The sequence below is a fragment of the Glossina fuscipes genome, unplaced genomic scaffold (genome assembly GCF_014805625.2).
Source record: "Glossina fuscipes isolate IAEA_lab_2018 unplaced genomic scaffold, Yale_Gfus_2 28, whole genome shotgun sequence".
Lineage (NCBI taxonomy): Eukaryota > Metazoa > Arthropoda > Insecta > Diptera > Glossinidae > Glossina > Glossina fuscipes.
Window position 1 is genome coordinate 428690 of NW_023998423.1, and position 25969 is coordinate 454658.

General features: G+C 33.9%; 1 protein-coding gene across 1 annotated transcript in view; it reads right to left on the bottom strand.

Annotated features, from left to right (window-relative positions):
- The window catches only part of LOC119636583 (inositol-pentakisphosphate 2-kinase), a 100588-nt gene extending 75874 nt beyond the window's left edge, over nucleotides 1–24714 (bottom strand). The window contains exons 1-8 of the mRNA XM_038032021.1: nucleotides 24636–24714; nucleotides 8428–8838; nucleotides 5622–5819; nucleotides 4609–4709; nucleotides 3127–3399; nucleotides 2515–2573; nucleotides 2194–2331; nucleotides 1055–1523 (exon numbers count right to left, since the gene is read on the bottom strand). Coding sequence (XP_037887949.1) covers nucleotides 1055–1523; nucleotides 2194–2331; nucleotides 2515–2573; nucleotides 3127–3399; nucleotides 4609–4709; nucleotides 5622–5819; nucleotides 8428–8794 — 1605 coding nt within the window. The 5' untranslated portion in view covers nucleotides 8795–8838; nucleotides 24636–24714. The remainder of the gene's footprint in view (nucleotides 1–1054; nucleotides 1524–2193; nucleotides 2332–2514; nucleotides 2574–3126; nucleotides 3400–4608; nucleotides 4710–5621; nucleotides 5820–8427; nucleotides 8839–24635) is intronic.
- Between the last annotated feature and the right edge of the window lie 1255 nt (nucleotides 24715–25969).

Here is a 25969-nt window from a genome sequence, read left to right on the forward strand (position 1 = left end):
ACATATAATTAAAGTGTATGTATACACATTAAAAATAATTTTCGACTATTCTTTTGCTTGTTTGATTATTTACTTTCTTCTTCTCTTTCGTGTTTATTTACACACCTATGTGTGCGTCATTCACATACTGATAATGGTATAAGCACAACATTGATTATACCTCGATTGGAACACTTTTCAATTCGACACCGCTTACGTTGTATTAACTCGTAAAACGACACCATTAAGAATCATGTCGAATTAGATATGCATTCGATATCGAAAACCGTGGTCCTGGCTTTAAATTAGGTAATAAATTATCTTCTTATACTGGCATTTGATGATAGGAAATTTTTGACGTCTTCTTGATGTTTTTTAATGGACAAACAGGCGGTTGAAATATTATTTTTGTTTTTTTTAAAGTAATTTTGTAGTGTATCCGACTTGGCGAACATGAACAATCTCTAAATTACTTAAAAGACAAAGGGTTAAAGGGGAGAGCTCTCAAAGCTATTTTGTTGTCTTTCTATAAATTTTCATTTATCATCTTATGTCTTATTGCCATCTCATAATCAGTGCCGAGTTCACTAGAGTGTTTCACCTACTAATCAAGTTAGACTGTTGCAAATATCATTAATCAGAAGTGGAATTAAGGGATAACATAAATTTATTTTTATGAGATCAAAATTCAAATTTGTTTACCACCGTTCTAAAGACTCGAAGGTTTTCGCGTAGAATAGTTATTCGAAGAATAGTATACGAAGAGAAAGATTTTTTTCGATAAAGCATTTTATGCCGTTCTGCCCATTAAAAATTACACTTGCATTTTTTTTTTAACCCAAAAGTAGGCCATAAAATTGTGTAATATTAAACAAAAAAAAGCCAAATATATTACAATTAAAAAGAATTATAATTACTGCCTTAAATTAGGCAATGAATACCCCTTATATACTGGAATTATGAATTAAAACCTGTATTAAACTTCTTAAATAACTTACAACAAAGAATTTTTTTTTTTTGGAGTATTTTATATAAATGTGTGAAAAATGTGGATTCTCTACAGAGCTTTACTCACCTTAGCCAATAGTTGTAAATGCAAAATTTTTTGCAAGATACAATTTTTCGGTAAGCATAGCATTTCCGTTTGGCTGTCATTTTGATGTTGTTCGGGGCTTACAGAAAAGGATATTGTTGTAGCCGTTGTTGCCGTTGACGCCGTCTGCTCTGTTGACATGCTTGAGCTGGTTATTATGGTTGGCAACAATGTGGTGGTGGTGAAGGTAATGGTGGTGGTAGTGATGGTGTCCGCGTTCGTTATTCTCTTTTGGAGCCTTTGTTTTATAAGATTCTCACACTTGAACATTGTCCGGCAATCTGTTAAGGTTGCAGTTGAGTGCAACTTACTAGCAATAGTAGCTGCATCAACGCAACTAACAGTTATTGTATTAGCTTTGCTATTATCATCTTTAGTTGGGGTAATTTCTTGACTGTAGTCCCTTAACAGACACGTTACCAGCAAATGTTTTATAATCTGTAGTTTGTCACTAAAGGATTTCATGGTAAAAATACGAAAATTTCAGCAAAATTTTCAGAACGAGTAAGAGCATGTTTGTTTGTTTGAGTGTGTGTTTAAAAGTTTTAATGTTGGTTTTCCTATGTGGTCTTTAGAGTAACAATTTATTTTATTATTTAATGTTCTTTCATTGGATTCCTTTGCTATTTGGGGAGAATGAAGAGTTTAGCTGAAAGCCTTGAAGCTTCACTAAGTGTGTCCATCCAGTGTGACTTCTGCCGCAATTCAGCAGGGACATAACGAAAGGAGTAAATGCAATTTGCTTCTTTTTTTCCCCTTTTTGTTGGTTTTCCTATTTTCGTTAACCCTGGTTTCGTACACATGTACACATGTGATTGTGTGTATGTGCTTATAAAATTTATTTTCATTATTTATCGTTTTTCTCTGTATTGTTTTTATTTTATTCTTTTCCTATTTTCCTGCAGACAGGTATTTAAATACATATCAAACTATTGGTTGGTCAAACATGATTTAGAAAGCAATGAAGGGGAAATAATTAAAAAATAAATAAAGTTAAGAGATACATTAAAAAGTCTTACGGAACACTGGATAATAATTCGTGAAGAAGAATTGGTTTTACGTACTTTTAAATAGTTTTCAGAAAATCAAAAATTTGTAAATAAGAAAATATATTTGCTTACCTTGGAAAAACTTGTTCAATACTGCAATTTCCACTGAGATGATCATCATAAATTAGTTGGCCATTACGATATATGCGTAGGTTATTTTGTGGGCATTCGAACAATGCCTGCAAAGCATTAAACATTTTGTCAGGAACACTGGAAAGAAAATTTTTCAGTAAATAAATCGTAAAAAAATTTCTTTAAATTTTTTTACACACAATGTTAACTGCAAGAGATAAAAGAGAGAACAAATTGTACAATAACATATATACATATGAAATAAAACATAAAACGAAAACCAATATTTTTGGTCGAGGATATACAAAACTCAATACATACCCGGAAAACAAATTAATCGGGCAATAATGGCTTAGTTGACGGATTTTCTCTTGTTTTAACTGTAAGACAATTATGAAAGAAATGGAAGAAATGAAAGAAGACGACGATGAAATCGGAGGAAAATCAAATATATGGATAGCAAATAAGAACAAAATATTTGTTTTGAAAGGAATTCGATGCTCCTTTAATTAATTGGAGATGGGTTAGAACGTCTAAAAAATGTTTCAAGATTTTTCTCAGCTTTTAGAACTTAATGGTTTTTAAGCGCATGGGCGAAAAATTAGTAGATTGAAGACAAAAAAGATAAACAGGCAAGGAATCTGGAAACAAGACTACTACGTTAATGAATAGATTAACATCCAAATAGATAAGTGACCAGAAAAACTACATTACGAGCGGATAGACGGATGTACATAACTTAACGGAAAACACACATATATTACGTTTGATCTACAGCTGTTAGAAAGGAAGTAAAAAAAAAAAATAATAATTAGCACATCGCTCGCTGCCCTGATTAGAATAAAAATTTATTGAATTGACTTTTGAAAAAAAATTTTTTTTTGGACAACTAAAGGCAAACCTCCGAATAATAATGTTATTTATAGCAATTACCTTTAAAAGTTGCATACTGCAATAGCGGCACCTGATGTCCTGCGAGAAAGATTTTATATCATCATCACGGTTGTCATGCCAACTTGTCGGTGCTCGAGATGGCAATGATACTTTAGGTAAACCTTGCATTCCACATTGTTGTTGGACATGCGTTGTAGGTGCTGCTGTTTCACGCTTTTTACCGCTTAAATTGTTAATGTCATAAATATCCCATAACCAGCCCTGTTTCGGTTTTATTTCTACAGCATACGTGTCTGAGTTTGATTCCAATTTCTATGGCAGGCAAAAATTGTTTTGTAAAAAAGCAGCATTATGATCGAAAATCAATAAAAGATGGCTCATATTTAAAAGCAATATATATATATATACATATATATTTATTTAAAAGCTATAAATTAACATTAGAGCTATCGAAATTATAAAAAAAGGTTGAAAAATGTATTTGGTGTTCGTTGGACGTCATTTAACATTAGCATATTGTTTCACTTTTTTTTATAACACGTTCCCTACCTAATTACCCTAAAAAATTATATAGTTAACATCTGAACTCCTGCTCCAACCATCGCATTTTCCATATTCGACACTAACGATTATTACTTGATTGCAAATTGAAAAAGAATGTTCAAGAGAAAAAGATTTGAAGCGAATGATGAGGTCATTGCAGAAACTGAAACCTCGTGGCTGAAGAAGCCGCTGAGATATTAAAGAAGTAATTTGGTCAATCTTAAAGGAGATTATTTTGAGGAATAAAGTTAGGTTCGAAAATGTGTCATTTTCTTATCTAGTTTCCTAGATGCACTGTGAAACTTTAATTCGACAGTTCGCTTTGTTTTAAAAGCCTTTCACGGCTATAACTGTGCCTATGTAATTTAAGATTTACTACATCTGCTTTTCATTTATTATCTCATTCGGGTCAAAAGATCATTGTTAGAATTGCCAATTAATTTAATAACTTTTTAATAAAAATGCTTCTATTCAAGCAATAAATTTTCATTTACATTTCCTTAAGTGGCAAAATCAATTGGTCTCTGTAGTTGTTAGTGGTATGTATAACAAGCAACAAAGTGTCTGGGCATCCACATATTTATGGCAAATATGTACATAAAGAATATAAAAAAATGCAGAAAGAGACTCCGTAAGAGTCGAAAGCCGTTCCGACCGCATATATAAACTTAAAATGTACACTAGAGCAATATAAATGAAAACGAAAGAAATTACTTGGATGATTTATTGTGTTGGCAGGAAATAACAACACTGGTCGCTGATGCACACACAGAAGGACCTATTTGGAAAGCGGCAAAACGAAAAAGTAAGAAATCATAAAAACCTACACGGCATTTACCGCCACCAACAACTGTATTGGTTAAGCATTAGAAATGTTGTAAAAAACGATAGCTTCTAGTTTTACCAGCAACTGAAGTAGTTTTTTTTTTTCTTTTTTTACTATGTACATCATAAACACATTGAAAACTCCATATTTACCTGTAAATTTGAAAATAAAATATCGAACTCGACCGGCAGTTGGGTAGCATCTGGTAACAGCAAACCAGAAGAACCAAAAAACCCTTTGTCCAAACGTTTAACTGAGAGAGGAAAAGAAAAAGTATACAAAATAAACATCAAAAACAGTATTAAATTTCAAGCCCATAAATATGCTATAAAAATATTACAAAATGTAACAATAGAAATTATGCTAAAAAATGACAGAAATAAAAAAGTTAAATAAATAATATAAATAAATTTATTAACATTAATTTTTGAAAGGAAATTTAACAACTCTCCAAAAATAAAAAAATTCCTTTTTCTCAACAAAGTGAGAAGCATAGCAACTGAGGAATGCAATCCCAGCATTCACGATGTTCTGGGAATTGTTGATAAAAGGTATGCACAGTAAAAAGAGGCTTTATAGGGAAAATTTTTGCATATAAAGTGATTGTTTCCTCGATATTAGTTTTTAGCTTCCATCATATTTTCTGTTCATTTTGTTTTGCAAAAAAAGGTTTTTTTTCAAATTTTACAGATGCCACAAAGAAAGTCAAAAGCAAATTTTGAAGAGAAGAAACTAAAATGGAATTTTCTGATTGATTGCATTTATTGTGTCTGAAGGTGACTCGTTCGTTCCTTCACCCGAGAAACGCACTGTAAACAATATGGGTGAATTTATGGAGATTAAATTCTAAATAGTAATAAGTGCTTGCAAAAAAAGCTTGAATTTGCAAAAACTTGTCTCCCAGTACATACCATAAACACATGCATACACTACTACATTAAACTATTTTGCAATTCTTTTACCCAAATGTATTTAGAATTCCTTTACTATCGTTCATTTTTCTATTTGCTTTATGACCATAATAAAATAATAATATTAGTGGTGCTAGGACAGTTCAGGAATCCTGTGAGACTTTCGTGTAGAAAAATTGAAAATTTTTATTTTCTTTTCCGTTTTCTTTAATACTTAACTTGTATAACTTATACACGTACATGTACATAAATACCTGGTCTATGTAGCTTGATATGCTGATTTATCCAATGCCTGGCGCTGGGGTTTGGCAAGTCTACAGCATCCGCTTCATATATAAACTCATTTCCCAGAAGACAACGTATAATACCGATATATGCCACAAAGTGTTCCATTGTCAAAAATTCACCACTACTATCACCGTCAACATCACTTTCAGTAGTAGCACTATGTGCTGTTAAAATGAAAAGCCAAAAATAAAAACACACGAAGTATTGTAAACAGTTAAACAAATGAATTAGCGACAAAGTAAAAGCACTGAGAAAAAAATTAGAAAAATGGAATAAAATAAAGAATAATATATCAAAGAAAATCATAAGGAAGATTAATAAATAAACAAATAAAACACATTAACATAATGTAGGAGTGAAAATATCAAAAACTGGAAAAGAGTTAATAGTTGGCCAATGACTGTGGCCGACCGTAAGGTTTACAGCATAACTTGAATCGATCATCAATTCATAGCATATCTTCTAGGCTGTCTTAAATATCTGAAAATCGTTTCAGTAAGTAGATGTATAATGTATATACGTATAATGTATTTTATATTGTTACATACAACCTTTTTGGTTTTGGTCAACAAAATGACCTTTATTTGAAAGTTTTTTGAAGTTTTAAAAATTTGATTGAACTTTTGACTGTCAGTATTACTTTTAATAGCCAAAGCAAAAAGTATGATTAAGTATTTTGCAATTCTTATCTTTTATTCGGTCAGTTTTTTATCGAATAATGAGCGAGTTCAATTCGGTTACTCGTTCAGTCAGTCACTTTTCACTTATTGTTCCCTCTACATTTGAAACTTAATTTTTCGCTTTGATTAATTATATTGAAGAATTACGTAATCATTACAATTAAAACGTATCATCGTTTGTCAGCAAAAAATTTTCCCAGTGCCTACACAAGCTAAAGCGCGTATTTTTTGAGGTTTCCTGGCGCGCTAAAGAAATAGCTGACTTTACAAGAGAGAGCGAGTGAGAGCGAGGAAGATACCTTTTACGGTTAGATTAAGAAACGAGTTAACTTCACGTTGAAAATAAGGTCTGCTTACGGCTTTAAAAGCGTTCGAGTATCCGAAAGGCAAAGGCCACCGAAGAGAATGGGAGAACGGAAAGTTTCTCTCTAAATGATATTGTGAAGAATTATTTAAACAATACGTGTAAATTGAAATAAGATCTAAAGAATCCTAAAAGGATAGCAAAGTGTTAGGTCTTATGATCTTGTGGATATGTGATTGTTAATAAAGTGAACGCTAATGCTTCATTCCGGATATTGTTGGATTCCCAATTAATCATACGGGTAGATTCGGTGGAAAGTGGATGGTCAGGCAAGATATATAAATTTTTATGTAAAAACCCCTGTGTCGCCGGAGAGCGAACTCCGGCAATGTGTTCTAGTTCTTACAATGTGTACAGAACCTTTCACCTTAGTCTTTGCCTAATAATCAGTACACGTATTGTCTACCAGACATGGTCACTTAAAAATTCCTTATCCTTCATTTTGAAGAAATGTCGGTTCCGACCTCAATTCTCATTGTTTATTTCAGCCGGATTAAGCAAGCCCTTCAAAATGAATCTTATGTCTAACTTATAAAGTAACTCATGTAAGTCATGAGTTCTAACCTGTCATTATGCTTTCAAATGAAAGGTACCGACTTCCTCACGTTTGTCAATAGTGTATCAATTTGATCCATTTATCCCTAAGGTATAGCATTTTTTCTTATCTACTGGTAAAAAAATAAAGAAAAGTTTAAATTCTGAACCTGGAAGGCAAGGGATGATTCGATTACAGTCCATGATTATATTTCTGATTTACGTACTTCATTATCGCCATGTACTTCTTGTAAAATACGATCGTGCGTCTTTTATTCGCTATGCTCTGCCTGGAGATGTTCCCCAAACCAGTGGAAAGCATTTACACCACAATTCATATAGCAGGGATAGCTAGTTGAATAAGTCGCCTATAGAGGTATTGGAATCTCAATATGATCACGTCGCCTAAACATACTAATGGGATTTTCCATACTATCTTCGCTAGATACCAGTAGAAAAGCCAAGAAAGCGTAACCTATATTCAAATCTCTCTTTTTAAAGTATTTCAATCGTACTAGGCAAGTGCAGAAGTCTTGTTAACTTTGACTTATGTAAGTTATTTATTTCCTTACGAATACTTGACGAATTAACTACCTTATTATCTATTTAAAGATAGATCTGTCGTAATACCGGGTATATTTGAATAGCAACTTAACAACGTATTCTGTTTTTCTATTTGAGAAACCTACCGTTTTTCTCTACGTGTAATATGTAAAATGTACATAAAATGTATTGTAAATTGTAAGTCAGATAAACATATGGTTGTGGACACTTGCAAAATGACAAACGCACTCTCAAATACATGAAGCACAAGCATACTAAAATTTATATAAAATGAATGAAATAAACACATTCCTTGGATAATAATTTGAAGTTACGACAGCAGCAAAACGTAAATAGTCACAAACTATATTGTAGATGAAATGAATTTCCGAGGCGTAACCTTAATAATGTAACAACAGTAGAGACAATAACGAAAACCATATACCAAGCAAAAAAAAAGAGAAAAAAAAAAAAACCGGACACCTCTTTCTCCACAACAACCAGGGAATGAGATATTTCGTGTACTTGAAACACTAGGACTGCTGAAGTTGAAACCAAAGTTGTATGTTTGCATGTATTTATATTGTGTCTGATGGGTGTTTGTTGGCTTTTGTAAGTCTAAAGTGCACGTGTATGTGTACGAATACTAACCTTTTTGGTTTAAATGATGGCCGGTAGTTGAAGCCAATTCCGGTTGCTGTTGCTGTTGTTGTTGCTCTTGATGCTTACTTTCTTGATAAGGTTGTTGTTGTTGCTGTTGATTTTGTTGCATTTTTGGCAAACGTAAAACTTTTTTAAATTGCGGCAACGCAAGCACCAAATTTGCATTACCCTCAGCACGATAGATCAACTCGATTTGGCTCAACTCCATATGCTCATGATGCTCTTGTTGTTGCTGCTGCTGTTGAGTTAGACCCAAAATTTCAAATAATGCTTTTCGAACGAATGCTGGTACTGGCTTTCCTGCTGATGGCGATAGCGATGGTGATGATGATGACGACGACGACGATGCTTTCATAGCGATAATAACGTATTTCTTAGATGCCTGCCTTGGCTTGTTCTCTAAAAACAAAAAACAGAAAAACATTTTTTTAAAAAATGCCGACACCATCATATATGAAACATATATGAATTTATTTTCTACAACATCCTTAAGCATATTTATATACCTACTATGAAAACATCAACAATAATCGAAAAGGTATTCTAATGGTATAGCTACATGATGGACTTCAGAGAGTGGGTGTTTCTGTGGTAATCCAAAAACCTTTTTATACTTAAGCCCGACGTCTGCAAGAATACAAATTACGGCAAACTTTTGTAAAACTTAAGCATATGTCCTTGTAGAAAGTAATGGTATAGTCACTAAAGTGATGAAAACAAAGTTTGAAATAAGAAATAAAGACCCTGCGCTCATGATTTAATATTATAAGCTAGATCTAAAGACTGAGGACATTCAAAGAATGAAAATCCTGCATAACAGATGAAAACCGCACTTAATCTCGAGGACAAAAATATCAAATTTCATAATGTGTTCTTCAATAACTGCCGATCTTCTGCAATGATTTTAGTGCTTTAACTAACGTTCATATAAATGGACTTTTGCTTATTCTTTTTTGCTTTTCTTTCTTTTGTGAGACGGGTATCTAAAATTCGCCCTAAGGTTCTTTTCACTGCATAGATTTCTCTGTACATGTGTACGTTTGCCCTACACAACACAAGCCGGAAAGTTTTGATTTTATGGCAAAGTTACTTTGTCAGTGCTTATCTTGTAGATAAACAGATTAGAATTACTGTTGCTACGGCGGCTTCTGTCTTTTTTTTTTTTTTGTTTTGCCGCTCCTATAACGAGACTTACAAGTTTTGTGCGAAAAGTTTTTAACAAAAATGAATTCAAATGGGAAGCAATATAACGGTAATTTGGAGTTTGGCTTTGCATGTAATAATTCATAAGATAAAAACTAGAGAGATATGGATATGCAAAGCTACTTACAATAAAGTATGGTCTGCTTGTACTTGCAACAACAACATAGCAAAGATTTCAAATAGTTAATACATAACAATTTTCTTTGCCTGTATGCGTCACAAGTACTAGAATAGAAAATATCAAAAATTCGATCTTTACGCTTACAAACGGGCTTCCCTTTTGATGTCAAAAAATTAGAAAATATATCAACTAACTGTTAATTATTTTTCTCCCTTTTTCTCTTATAAAAAAATATCTTAATACAAGTGTTTATACATAAAGGCATATTAGTTCTGTGCGTACTTATGGGGAAGCGGGCCCAAAGCGCAATCTAATGTAGCACAAATTCAACCCTTAGATAGGGCAGGATCCAAAAACAGGCGTAGGTGATATGAGAGGGAGTTCAAAAATTGCCCCAGCCAATCCAAAGTTTTTATACCAATTTAGAATGCCGAATTACTATTACTTAGCCACTTTTGTCGACAAATTTTGAAAATTATAATTTTTGTCCTTATAACGAGTTTTAGAATATGGCGTTTTATGGAGAGTGATCGAAAATGTGGACTGATTCGAAATATCTTCAATAGCGTTCGTCCTTGGCGAAAACACGTCGTGGTACCAAATTTTATCAAGGTATCTCAAAAATTGCGACCTCTAGCTTGAACACAAATTTACATGGAGAGACAGACATCAGACGGAGAGACAGGCTTAGATCATTTGAGATACTGATTCTGAATCGAACGGTGTAATAAAAAGTGGGTGTGCCTTAAGCCCTTCTGCCTGCTACATACGACCGCACTAAGTTAATATACCCTGTAGCACAAGTGGTGTAAATTATAATGATTATAACACTATGAAAAAGAATTGTAAAACTTCAATTTACTCCAATTGAATACTGAGAATGCGTTATGTTAGTTTTCCTTAATTCGCCAAAATAAATACTTTACATGCTATTAGCACTAACTAAATAATCTTGTCATCCCCCTTGAGCTGCCAAACGATACGTGACGTGAGGAAATTCCTGAAGTATATAAACATGTAGAAAAGAGTCTTCAATCAAACAGATGTTAGGCCAACGTGGATGCTATTAAAGTTTCTAAACGCTATATATACCACAAAACTTAGGTGTCAATGCAACAACAACAGCAAATGTTTCTCGATTATAATGACTTTTTAACCGCACACACAATAGTTGAAAATTGGACAACAATGATAATGATGATAATTATTATGGTGATGATGATAGCCATAACACTAATGAAGACCATCACGATGATATTGATAATGAAATATCTATTTGTAATACAAAATTGTCTGTACTTTGCCGTACATATTGTTTGCCGTACATAGCAACGATTTTCTAGTGCAATGAAGATAAAAAATGAAACAACAAGAGACCGCACATTCATTAGAACATGGTAAGATTTTAAAGTAAACAGTAGTAGCTCGTACTTGCTTCTATTTTTTTCTGTATTGGTTTGATTTTTTCATTCTTGAAAACAAGGGACGTGTGAAAATTATTAATTCTTATTTTCTCAAAAATCAAAGTAACGGAAAAATACAAGAAAAACTTTTAAAGTTAGAGAGATGAAATTACACAAGAGACAACTTTTCATTTCTCTCTCTCTTTCTCTCTCTCCTACTCTTTCAACATCTCTATGTTAGCGGAGGCTGTAGTTTATGGGCGTGCATGTGTATGAGAAAAAAACGTGACTGTATATGAATTTTGAGCAGAATTAATAATTAGGAGTTAATTTTTTTATGTGCAACATACGGAGGCAACTCTGACTTATGCATAAAGATAATAAAGCCAATTTGTGTCTGCCGTATGAAAATATTACTCACACATCGTATGGGATTTTATTCCTATAAATGTATTGGTGTATATTGTTGTGTATGTGTGTGCGTGGGTTTATGTGTATTTGCAGAAGGGCGGGTGGGTGTGCATGTTTAATTCACCATTAAATCCATTTTAATAATTTTGCATGACCTCATTTGTTTTATGGATTAAATTGACTCTTGAGTTTTAACACTATCACCGACACCAGCCAATAACACATCACAGATGATAATATAATATATAACCAGGTATATGTGTGTATGCAAATGTGGAATACGAATACATATATGGTAGGAATATTTATGACAAGATGCAACATTACCGCACATGTATTATTATCACACATTTGTGTTATGATTATTTATGCAACCAATACAGTTACGATTATAATCCCGGGTATATATAAGTTAAGGCACACATACACACCCAATTGCACATATTTACATATACGTTAATACATATGTATTTCTCTATTGTTACCGTTTGTCACATATCATTGCTGGCCTAAAATGAGTCGCGTTAAAATGGCTATTGACGCAGCCACTTACCCTTGCAGCAGCAAACATATACATGACATATTTGTATATCTCTTCACCATAAATATATATGTATGTATATATAATAATAACACTCGGAAATTGTCCCAATAATGAGAAGAACAAGCATCGTATGCATTAATTTACTTACATATACGTACATATGCGTGTATTTGTTAAAATATTACACAACTCAGAGTCTATGAATATTTGATTTGATATTTCGATAGCAATTCGCTTAAATGTTTTCATAATGGAGTGACAATACCGTAAAATAAACGACAGAGAGATGGTAGATTGCATTTGCTCGGCGTCTGTATTTATTCCATCTGCTTGTTATCGCTGAGGATGGATAGGATGGCTGATAAGAGTAAAATAATTGAAATTGTAACTGATTAAGATGGAATTGTAACTGATTGAGGTCGTGAAGTATCTCAATTGCAGGTACATCAAAAAATCATGAAGTGCAAGAGTAGATAAGCAGTGTAGGTAAAATGTTAAGCCTTCACAAAATATTGAACTTTGTAAATACCAAGATTCATATACAGCATACCTATTTCATTCACTTAATTCATATGTAGATTACGCTTGGTTTTTTAAGGCATAGCTTTATCATACATGATGATAGGTGCTGCCGTGCAGCAAATTAAATTAAATGGATTAGGGTTTTTACCCTACACTATTTGCAGTGCATGGAAAAGATTTGAAGTAGACCCATCTTTCCTTCTTCTTTCTAAGGTTGTTTTCCGGTCTTACTTTCTTGTGTCCAACCTATTCCTCGCAATTTTTGAGATATTATCAACTTTTTATACGAATAACTATATTAAGTGAGCTGGTGTCCCACTATAGGGTATTTATTGGTTTTAAATTTATTATTTCCCTCAGTTCTATTATTTCTATACTCTAAAGTCAGATTTACGTTTGATTTTTATATTCCTTAATATAGTCATATCCCAATTGTAGGTTTTGGCTTCAAAGCTTCAAATGATTATTTTGATGTCAATGGGGCCAAATATGTTCGATGACAATGAATTGTCAGACTCGCTGGACAAAAAGCAGCTGATGAAACCACTGTTTCTAGAAGTTTACATGCGATGGAAAAGGTCCCAGACGATAGAAAACGACTACTATGCGAATTAATCGAAAATGCCTTTTCGAAATAATTTAATATCGTGATTTAATTGCTTGGTAGGCAAAAAAAGAGCTTGGCTTGTTATGAAGTGGAATATTCGTGGACATAAAATTTGCTGTGCATGTGGTGGGATCAGCGAAGTCTAATTTATTACGAGCTGCTAAAACCAAATGAAACTATTACAGCAGATGTCTAGCAAGGTCAATTGAACAAATTGAACGATGTATTATTGCAAAAAAGTCTAGCAATAGCGGTTAACAGACGCAAAGTCAAAGATACACGGTTGCAACTCGAATGGCGCACCTAGATGTATTAACGCTAATAAAAATAAATAAGTTGATTGGGCTTAGATCCATTTACGGTTCGACATTTCAAAATTGCTTGTGTAATTTTCTTCATGTATCTCATTAACAATTACGTTCTATTTGTAGCATTTTTGGCATATGTGTATTATGTTCCCGTCATAGCAATCTACAAATTAAACCTTAGCGTTATAGAAGGGCTTACTTCCATTGAAGTCTCTATACATAGCGCGATATAAAAAGCACACCTATGTTATCCAAATTCCCTATGAATAATTATCTAAGCACATTCATTTTCATCAATAGATATTAAAAAATAGCTCTTTTGGCATATAACGATTTGTTTTTCACCAGAATCCTTATAGGGATCGAGATTTAAAAAAAAGACTTACGCGGCCCAAACTCGGTAAGGTTAATTTTTACATCAAATTATTACTATTAATTTTCATTAAAAAGCATTACAAATTTAGGCTTTTTACTATATATAGATAGATATAGTTTCTGCAGGAAAGGTTATATGCCAAGGGGTTCAAAAAATTCCCTCATCCGATCAGAAGTTTTCACGCCAATTTGGGATGACGAAATATTACTAGTACGCACTATTCGTCGGGAAATTTTCTGATGCAATTGCTTTTTATTAACAAATCGTTATATGGGGATAAATGGAAATAGTGCTCCAGTTGTAACCATTTTTCATAGCGTTCACCTTTAGACCAAAACCCACCACAGTACCAAGTTTCATCAATATTCGAAAATTTAACAAATTGCGATCAATAGCTGGAGCACAAAAATACACGGACAGAAGTGGAGGGACAGACAATCTTAAATCGATTTAGAAAATGATACTGAATCGATCGATATACCAAAGATGGATCTACCTAAAGTCCTCAAGTAAAAAGTCTATTCGTATCACAACTAAAAAGTCTACTCGCGTCCTGTGTAATATTTATCAATTTTTCTACAAAAAACCAATTAACATCTTTTTACAAGCACGGTACTCACTTGATATGGCGCCAAGAGTAAGAAAAGCATTTCGTGTCAATCGGTTTAAGTGAAGACATTGGATAACGCAAGAGAGAATTCGAACATTTGAACCAATGCAAGCAATGAACGTGTATGCATCGCGCATCATGCACACAAATGTCCTGAAATGTATAACCTGGTTATGCGTGTTTATGTGCTGTTGAACATATACTTTGCACTGCATTGGTGCAGTAAAAACCTTATGAAATTGATATGTCGGCATTTGAGTGATAGAAATAATGCAGGATGTAAATGCGTTCATTATGTTAAGCGCGTTAGTTTTACTTGCTAAAGAAAAACTTATTAATAACTGGAAGAATGGGTGGGAAGAACCACTTTTCCTGTTTTGGTTAGCGTGCGTCTTACGAACTCGAATTGTTAGAAAGAAGTACATTGCATGTGCATATATGCAATCATTACAAAAATACGCAGACATACACACGCACATAATTTCATTTCATTAAACAAATATTTACTAGTATTCAATCATGCATGTGCGTTATGTTTGTGTGCACAAGTGTACGTCAATAATTTACGTTTACATTGGTGATGGATGCATCAAATATTATTCTATTCATTACCATTCGCCTGATATTTCATTTTGGGTTTCACACTAATGCGTGATTGTCTTTACACTTGCAAAACTATTCTCCCTAAAATATGCCATTTGTCTGCTTTAGAACATGTTATCCAACAGTCATAATTTTTAGACATTTTGTAGAGCCATTTTTCGAAGAACTGATTGTTTCTTAGTTTTTATATTCGTTCATCCACAAACATTAAATACATCGCCATGTTTCACGTAAATTCAAGAATAAAGGTGTACTTTACTACTGTACTAGTGTTGTTTCAGATACTACTATTTGCTTCCATTGATCTTTTGTCCCGTAACCCAAGATTATTTCTAACTTCCACACATCTAACATTTTATCCGAACTAATCAATTTCTGACCTTGCGTCTACTTGTCAGTCCATAAGCCTATCTAATACAAAAAACAATTCTTTACTAGTGTTTCTCTGACCGCCTAAACCGAATTAGCTTTAAGAAGAACCACACAAATTTTGAAGAGCACAGGAAGCTGTCGAGAGCCATAAACATCATTACTTAGTACAATAATAATTCTGGCCAAGATGTAACTGAAAAGCAGCGTGAAGTAAAAGTTGCCGATAGTGCTGGGTTACCGAACGGCGTTAGTTTATTTTCCTTATTTCGAAAAGAGTTACGCCAAATAAAAGATTTTGTACCATTCAGAGTTGACGTTTTACGCTCTTCCAAAGCCACTGTTGCTACATGTGCAGTTCTTCCCCAAAATACCTACACTTGTCTCAGTATCACAGTATCTCATATGTCGGCCTTGCCATATCAGTCTTCACATATCATCAGCATTTGCTGGCACAGTAAACTGATTTTGGACGTCTCTCATTGCTTCCGCTTTAAATGAATAGCGCCCGCGATTTAACTTGTTAGAATAGCGTTTCATTGTGGCTAGGGATAGTTTTTAATTGTCAAAATTGTGAATCAGGTGATCCCGGCGTGTTTGTTTTCATAATTCCCGTCGAATCATAAAAAGTTTCGTCATGTAAAGTTCGACGAGTTGGTTCAAGTCGCTGTAAACAATGCAATACAAGGGACAAAATTTTCTAGCAAAGGTTGTGGTCAAAAATATTACAAGTTCCAGTGGAAACTTCAAATATCACCTGACAACACTTAATGCTGCCACGATTGAAAATATAAATGGCGCCCTACTAGTTATTATTAATTAAAGTGTTAACAATGTTAAATAATTTATTTATTTAATACCGATCGATGCAGAATCGCTCTCTTAGACGCTCTATGAAGCGATTAAAGCTTGTCTGTCCTTCTGTCCACCTGTCTCTCTTATTTTTCTGTGTTCAGCATAAACGTCACAATTTTTGAGATATTTGAATGAAATTTAGTACGTGACATGTTTTGGCCGAAAGACGAACGCTTTGAAAATGGTTCGGATCGGATCACTTCCTCGATCACTTCCGTTATGGAGCCTTTTTCTGAAAAGTTGTGAAAATGTGCATTAGTTTTTTAAACAAAGTGGTGTGGGCTATTTTATAGTGAGCATTGTCCCATTAGTATTCCTACTTATTTATTTATTTACTTTTTTTTTTTAATTGAAAGTTGCTTTATCTATAACATAAACGCATACTGTAAAAAACAAAATCATATTTCGTACACATATCGAAAAGGTGGTAAGCAAGCCTTTACGTCTCTTAATTAATGAAGCATACAGGCGTGAATTTTATTTATTTATTTTTTTTTAGATGTGTAGGAGATGAATATTAAAACATTATAATCATACACTTCATTTCTAAACCGAGAAGCAAACGTTTACCGTTTCTCAGGCTAAGATAATTCTCACTATGACATCTATGTTCGCTTCAAGAATATATATAACAAATGTTTGAAAAATGTTTCTGAAATAATATCATTAAAACGTAGCACCAAAAAATTTTGGCTCAGCATATTTTATCGTCTAAGATATGTGATTGCATCGACAGCAGTAGTTATTAATGCAAAAATAAAGATTACACGTTAGCTTCTTATTAAAACCAAATTTTTCTTACGTTTTACAAAATTTGTGTAATTTTTCACTCCCCTTTCGAAGAGAAACGCTACATTGCTATCCACATTAGAATGCATAAATATATACAAATTTTATAAAAAGCAAAAAATAAAAACAGGAATATGTATAATATGTCTACAATATATACATATTATTCACATATACGGAAAGATATATAAGTGAGTTTGCATAAATGCGAATCGTATACGTTTGGGGGCAAACAAGAACAAATTTTTACGTGAGATATTCCTTGAGTGCACATTATGATGAAGCATAAATAACTATGTATTGTGCATGTATATGTTTATATATGTACAGAAATAAATATATAAAATAGAGACAGTCGTGCTTACGTACATGCATACAGATAGATTATATAAACATTTGTGTACAGGTTTACTATTGTGAGGATAACGTAGATTTGAAGATTTGGCTTAACAGCGGCAGCTAGTAATACCTGCTGGCAAAACACGCTTAAAGTTAGTAAAAGCAACTGAACGATGCACATAGTCAAAGGAAACATTTGTACACTCATACGAACGCAAATACATCACCGTGTACACATACATATACAAGCATGTGTGTATTTATTTTCTTTAGCCTTGTTTGCCACAGTTTGTGTGCTGTGTTCTCTATGTCTGATTTTTTTTGTATTTATTTATGTTTCTTTCGCTTTGTTTGCTTTCCTCACAAGAAAAAAATGAAAAACTTTTTTCATGCGAAAAGAACTGGATTTTTATGCAAAAATAAAGTTTGCAATTGTAATTTAGCGAAGAACACACAAAAAAAAAAAAATTAAAAGAAAAAGCAGAAGAATAAAAGAAAATATTGAAACATCATAAAGTGTAGTATGAAATAATGAATTCATTGAAGTGTTAGGTAATGTGAAATGATATTTGATAGTAAATTAAAAAAATATATTCGTCTTGGTTGAACGAAATTCATTCACATACATCTCTTTATGGTCACAATTCAAAACAAGTAAGAAAGCTAAACTGCTTCTGAGATGATTTTTGGATATATCACAAGCTTTTATTTAAATACTGCAATGAATTTGTTGATTTTAGTACTGAAAATTTACAAAGATCGTCTCAACCACTTTTTCAAAACATCGCAGGCAACTCTGTGAGCGGCTCGCTCACTTGATTTTTGGTTAGAAGTGTTGAACCTAATAGTTTTTTGATTTTTCTGAATTCGAGAACTTGGGAAACCGTGCGGTAAAAGGTTTCCGCCTTCTTTCTTTAATATGGAGATTCCCGCTTTTCACAGGTCCAGAGAGACCGGCTGAGCAACTAGCAGGCGTATATGTACGTTACGTATATACTGTGTATGCCTTATGTAGTTATATATGAATACACATGCAGTTATACTACAAAGAGATTTGGAGCGGCGAACACTGCCTTGGTAGTAGCGATTCTTACTCACTCAGATAATCATGCAGGTAGTACATCATCCAACATTTGTAAGTGAAATGCTTTTTATAAAAATAAAAACTAAATTAAAGAGTTGTCTAAAAAAGCAACGACGACGACAGTTTTGCTCCCGTTCGTTTGAGCACAGCACAACGTAGTTTACACTTCATGACTAACAAGTAGATTTTAAAGGAAGTTGGAATAGGCATCTGACCTCCAGCTCAATCCATAATGAATCGCTGGAAACGGCGAAGTAGATCCGTATAACCTCCATAAGAAGAAAGTGATGAAAGGTCTCGGAAAGACGTTGACTAGAAGTTCAACTTTATGGCACAGGCCAGAGAAGTCGAAATAAACGTTTTCACTCATTTTTCTCCGCACTTGGGTACCTAGCATGGGACGCCAGCGAAATATGATTTCCGTTTTTTTTTTGAACAATCTCGCAAAAAAATTTCAAACTAATCCCATTAGCGGACATTAGACGTACAGAACTATAAACTGCTGTTTACTAAAGTTTAAATTAAATCCTAGCAGAGTTGTATTTAACTTAAAATTTTAATTTGAACGGGAGTGAACCCGTGAAGAAAAATTATGCCAACACAAAAAGATATGAGGAACAAGTAAGAACATTATAGACGGGCAAGGTCGACCATTAAATACCCGACACATTGTCTAATACAATTCTTGCTTTTATTATAGAACACAAAAATTATATGTAAAGGCATATTTTTCATGTGCGTATTTGTGGGGAAACGGCCCCAAAACGCAACCGAATGTAGTATATAAATTCAACCCTCACATAGGGAAGGATCCAAAAATAGGCGTAGATGGCCCAAATTTTGCAGAGTTCGGTTTTGTATGGAATTACTATTATGGACCAATGTTCGTCACTGCATATTAAAGCTTAGACTATTCTGTTCTACAAACGGTCGAGTTTTGTTAAAATCCTTATCAGGCTAGGATCCAAAAAATAGGCCGAGAAGGTCCAAATTTGGCACAGCCAAATGTTTATGTTAAATTACTATTACGATATAATTTTCTTCATGAAGCATTGAAAATTATACCTTTTTGCCATGTGAACTTCGGTGTTCTTTATATGAGGGGTTCAAAAATTGCGCCAGCAGGTCCAAAGGTTCCAAAAACTGAGACCTGTAGCTTGAACAAAAATTTACATGGGCCGACATCAGACGAACAACATGCGATGCTGTTGCTGTTGATTATTGCAATTCAATTTTTATTTTTTCTTAATGCTTGACAGGCACGGAGCTCTTTTTAATCATAATCGGTAGTGTAGATACAAGCGACCAAACATGAAGTAAAGGAGCGATCGCTCCACTCTTCTCTCTTAACACTAGTTTCACTTCAGCTCGGTAGAGGGGGGAGTGTAGGAGCATGAATTTGCTTTACGAAAAAGTCAAGGGCTTGACTTTTATATCTCCATACATATAATATAGAATATAATAGAAGAATAATTATATATATATATATACATAATTAAAAGAATCCTTATGCCTATATTGAACATATGTGTGTCAACTACCCGGCGGGTAAGGAATACGCTTACAATTCTTAGGTCTATTCAGAAATGAATTAATTATAGAGACTTGAAGTTACCGCTTTTTAATGCTTTTACCTGGCCTTGTCTGCTTGAATATTGAAATTCAACTCGTGTGAGTCGAGTTTGCTTTCCGTGAATACTCTGCTTGAATACCCTATTGCATGTTTTCATTGTGGCGTTTCCCTGTTAAACCGTTTTTCCGCGATCTCTGGCGTCGGCAGGTAAAACGGAGGCATAACGAATCTGCGTTTGATGCCATTTCTAAAATTTCGTTTCTTAGAACGCCGGCTAGTTTTCATTCACACTCATTTTATAAAATATGTGATTTTCGTAATAATAGGGGCGATTGAACCGTAAGTAAATAAAACGGCCAGTCTCATGTTTGTTTTAGATGCTGATTGATATAATCCCCTCTGTAAGGTGGTACAACATTTTTTTATCGTAATTTATCTTTTACAACAATTTCTCCTTTTTAAAAAAGTTGGGTTGTTAAGTTTTTCTTCTTTTTGTCCTCTAATAGCAAGGGCTTTTTACTTTTAATTACCTAAGAATGTTGTAAAATTTTGCACAACAGCGTGTAAAAACCCGCCATTGGCGCTACTAGTAGAAGTTCTGCAGCTACCACATATAGTGGCTTTGAATAATAATGTGTCAAAAGATAATCAGATTGCTTATTCTGCACAAAATACACACATGCTTGCGTATATTCAAGCATTACTTTCCCTGTTTTCCCTAAAATTTATGTGTTGATATTCTTATAATACTTGGATTTTTCTTCTTGTTTTTATTATTATTTTTTTTTTTTTTTGGTATTTATTTAACCTAGTTTTCTTTACTATCGCTATTGTTGGGAGCGAAATAAACGAAACCAAATCTGATTATTCTTCTTCATCTATCCTGCTCTACTATTTTTATGGTTATTATGCGTCCGTTCGCCTTCTTCTTTCTACTTTTACAATATAGCGCGAAATTATTTTTGAAGTTATTTCTTCCCCTACACACAAAGGTGTTGTTAATGAATTCAGACAAATGCAATCTTTTCGCTCGTCTGTGTTTGCAAGTGTAAAAAAAAATTTTTTTTCGAAGAATTCAATTGACATGAAATTCAATTTTCATATTCTTGCAGAATATCGTTAAACTTCATTTCTCTTTCCTTTTTTGACGAGAACATAAAATTAAAACGAAACTCCTACTTTCCAGCATAGATATGCGTTCGAGTGACGACGACGGTATCCAATCATCATAGAAAAACTACAATGTTTGCATTTCATTTACAGAACAAGCATAAAAAAAAAGCAAAGAAAATTAAACGTATTTAAATTTCCATCTATTTAGCATTTAAAAAAAAAAAAAAAACATGAAATTCAAATTCCAAGCCTTAAAGAAAGTCAATGAACAGGGGGAGTCATTGAACAGTGAGAAGAAAAGAACGGTGAGAATACTTTTAGGTTGAATGACCAGAATCTTTCGTTATCTTTGAAACTTATTTAGCTGTAATTTTATGAAGCCATCGTTTATTTATGACATGTTAACTAGATGTTTCCTTGTAGTGAACAGTATTTGTATCCTTTTTAAAGGCTTGAGTAATTATAAATTTTATTGTACCTAGCACCGAGGTATGACAGGTATATTTACTTTATTAAAACGTTTGCAACGCCCAGAAGGAAGCTTCAAGGACCCCACAGAGTATATATACTCTTGGTCGTCATGAAATTGATTTAAGCATATTTGTGTGTGTAATATCCGTTGTAAACATTCTCCGCAAACATGAAATTATCGACTTCAAAGTTGGGTGACATATAGGAACTTCCCGAAAACATGATGATATTGTAAACGGTCTAAATCGGTCAAAGGACACGCCTACAATACAACATAAAGTGAGGAGACCTCTATTTGTCAAAAGCAATATAAAAATGGACTTTTGTTCATTGCTCATCAACTACAGAAGATAAATGCACAAAAATTTGACCGTATATTCTATGGGCGTTGCTGTAATGCCTGTACAAAAACGGGGAAAATATTTCCCGCCTACCCAAAGAAAAAATCGGATTTTTGTTTTCAATAGAATTGCTTGTTATATAGCTTTAACTATTCATATCTTAAGTGATTGGTTCTTATGTGCCTAAGTTCAGCTAACTAAGATATTGCTATTACATTAAAATCCGAAATTCGCTGTTAGCCTGAGACGTATTAGCACCCGCCGCTATATAACAAAATGTGTTGTATTACATTCCGTCGTAACCTTTCACAACAGGTGGTATAAAAATTGCCCGTTACCCATACACCAGAATTAGCCTGTTCACACTTTCCTATCAGAATAAATCAAATTAGAATTCATCTTTACCTATTACATTGGTAATCGTAATAGAATGCACCGTTAATCGCCTCTCATAGAGCCCTCGATTACGAAATAAGAATATACATTGTTAGAACCCGTTGTTGTCTATTAGATACGACCACGTACCAATTCATTGCAATTCGAGTTCATGCCGAATCAATGATATCCTATTCTTATCCACTATTGGTGTAGCTTTAACGTAAGGTCAAGCCTCTGTTTCTTCGCAAAGAAATGATCTATAATTTCATAAAAACTTGTGATTAGCAAATTGACTGTTGTCTTGAAATGGTTTTATTTTTTTTATACCTTACAAAGAGATTGTTTCTGGGCTTAAGAAATGCAATATGCATCTGAAATTCTATAAAGCACATATCTTTTCTTTTTTCTGTGGCTTGGGTTATCCGAAGGGAAGAATGAAGGAAGCTAGTAGTGTTTGTGAACGTTAGACATGAACGTTTAGACAACACCACTGCTGGTAGGTTGTTTCAAAGGCGGTTAGAAAACGACAAGACGAGGTGGTATGCTGTGCGGTGGGTAACTTCAGGACGAGTGGATGAGAACGCTTACAAAGTCGTGTAGCCATGACATATCTCTTTTGTTGTCGAAGAAAACTTGCCCTGAACATAAGTGTGCATTACGCCGATGGCCAAGAGTATCGAGAGTTCTGGACGCACCACGTCGCCGATGACCACCTGAGCCTCTCGCTGTATGCGTTCCAGGACCTTTAAGTAAATTTTGGAGGCTCTTATCCAAACATGCGAGTTGTATTCTAATTTTAGCTGGATATAGGCGAGGTGCGGATATCAACTTCAGTGAAGGATTTTTTGCACGTTTTAAAAAACCTAAGGCCTTCACTGCGTGTTTCGACATTTCGAACACAAGTTCTGTCCAAAACATATGTTCCTACCCAGAGCGAATAGCAAACCGATTAAGGTTGCTTACTTGTTTGATCGTCCAGTCACGGCCAAAAGCTCAAATATTTTGCCGGCGGAGCTAACTCTTTCTTTTATATATAATCTGCATACGTTTTCGTCACATATTGTGAAAAACGAAAGCTTTGTTATTTTTAAATAAATGGTGTTTAGATTAATAGTAAGATACTTACTGTCAAACGAATTTAAAAGAATTGTTTTTGCGAGGTGGCGTTCGTTTCCCAAGTTTAAATTGGTTCACCTTATCAAAGGATGATGGCGTTAGGGATGCATATATACACAAATCAGTCATTTTGCGAATTGTAGCTGTTTCGTTGTTGTCTGTTCGTAATTTGTATTTACATTTCACAGTTTTTTTTCTTCGCAGTCTCTTTTGCTCATTATTTTGTTGCGAAAAGTTGGTAACGAAATGCTCTATCTTACATATGTAATTGCTTTTGCATAAATCGTATGTTATTTGAAGCTAGCTAAAAGAGTATAAGCGCTAGACTTGTGAGCACTATTGGTGAGTATTAAATTCAAGCGCGCGCAAACACGAGCTACGAATGTAAAGGCGAATAAAACCGCGCAAAGTATAATTATGAGGGTATGAAATTTCTGTATAAGGATGCAAGGATAAAGTAGAAGAACTTGTTCGTGATGATAATACAATCGCGGCTTATGAGCATATAGGCCCTTTATAGCAGACTAATAATTACAAAGTATTACGGAATCGCAAACGCTAGTTGTAGGAGTACATATGTTCTGTATACGGACTAAACAGAAGAAACAATTCCTAGCTACGACAAAAGAAGCACAATTTATGATCGCAAAACGTAATCTTTACAATTAGAAGCGCCACTAATGAGAACTACACTTATGAAAGGGAATTTGGGAGGTTGTAGTGTAAACGCCAACTATAACTGTGGGAATTGTTAAAGGATTTAAGAGCTCTCCACCAAAGTGCAAACGAAAAGCTTGAAGTAAGGGAGAAGAAGTCCTTAGAAAGATAGCAGATGATATGGACGCCAGTCCAAAGAACTTGTTTATCACTTATTGAGTGAACACTTAATCATGAAGAAGCTCACGCACGCCGATAGCTCTAGCAACAAGATAATATCAATTGAAATGGGAATGATTACGTTCTCCAAATGGTTCCAGTCTTCATTAACTATTACCAATTTGAAAGTTTCAAAAAAACAACCCAAAGAAAAACATTTGGATAAAGTAATGCGGATACTTACAGTTGTTATGGGTGCCCTCGTAAATCATTCTATAAAAAAATCGTCGAAATGTTGGAGAAGCTTTGGAGAAGCGGTGTTACTGCAACATTGAAGATGACTTTTCTTGCTTTGAACGTGTGAAAAGTTGGAAAAATTCCCGGGACATAACGTACTTTATCCGTAATATACAGCCAAGCACATAACATAACGCCGAAAAAGTATGCTTATAAGTAAATGAAGTTAAATTTTTTTTTAAATTCCAACATATCATCGATTAATCGAGAACTAAAGAGACAATAGAAATTCTTTTTATACCCTACACCACTTACGGTACGTTATATTATATATTAGCTTAGTTCATCCGTATTTAACATGCAGAAGAATTTAAGATAGACCCACCTTTTATTATACTGATCGCTGCAGTACCCTTATCTGAATTGATCTAAGCCATCTGCCCTTCCGATGCCTGTCCACGTAAGTTTTTGTTCAAACTACAGGTCGCAATATTTGAGATATTTTGATGAAATTTTGTACCGTGACGTCTTCTCGTTCAAGGACGAACGCTATTGAAAATGGTTCGGATCGGTGCACTTTTCGATCACTCCCCATATAATGCCCTATTCTAAAAACTCGTTATATGATAAAAAAAACTGTAATTTTCAAAATTTTTCGGCAAAAGTGGGTAAGTGGTAGTATTTCGGCATTCGAAATTGATATGTAAATTTTTAAACCCCCTCTCATATAGAGAAAATTGTAGTGCATACGACAAAAAAGCACAATTTTCAACGCTCGATGCTGAAAATTATATCATAGCAGTAATTTAACATAAAAAAATTAACTGTGTCAGGTTCGGAACATCTCCGCCCGTTTTTTTTACGAAAATTTTTAACGAAAATTCGCACGTTCGTAGAGAAAGTCTAAGCTTTAATAGGTGGTGACGAAAATTGATCCATGACAGTAATTTCATACAAAAATGAACTCTACAAAATTTGGACCATCTACGCCTATTTTTGGATCCTGCCCTACGTAAGGGTTAAATTTTTACTACATTAGGTTGCGTTTTTGGCCCGCCTCCCCAGAACTACGCGCACGAAAAATATGGCTTTACATAAAAATAAAATATAATTTTTGTGTTCTATAATAAGTATAAGAATTGTGTTAGACAATGTGGTGTAGGATATTTAATAGTCGGCCCTGCCTGGCTATATGTTAATTCTTGTTTAACTTAAAGCATGTGAAAACACTATAGAGGGACACGGTGCACCATTAACTGCCCTACATTACCCTACAGTTAGTTATTCATATAGAGACTTTTCAAAATAATGTGTCATAAGGAGAGTGATAGAAAAAGTGAT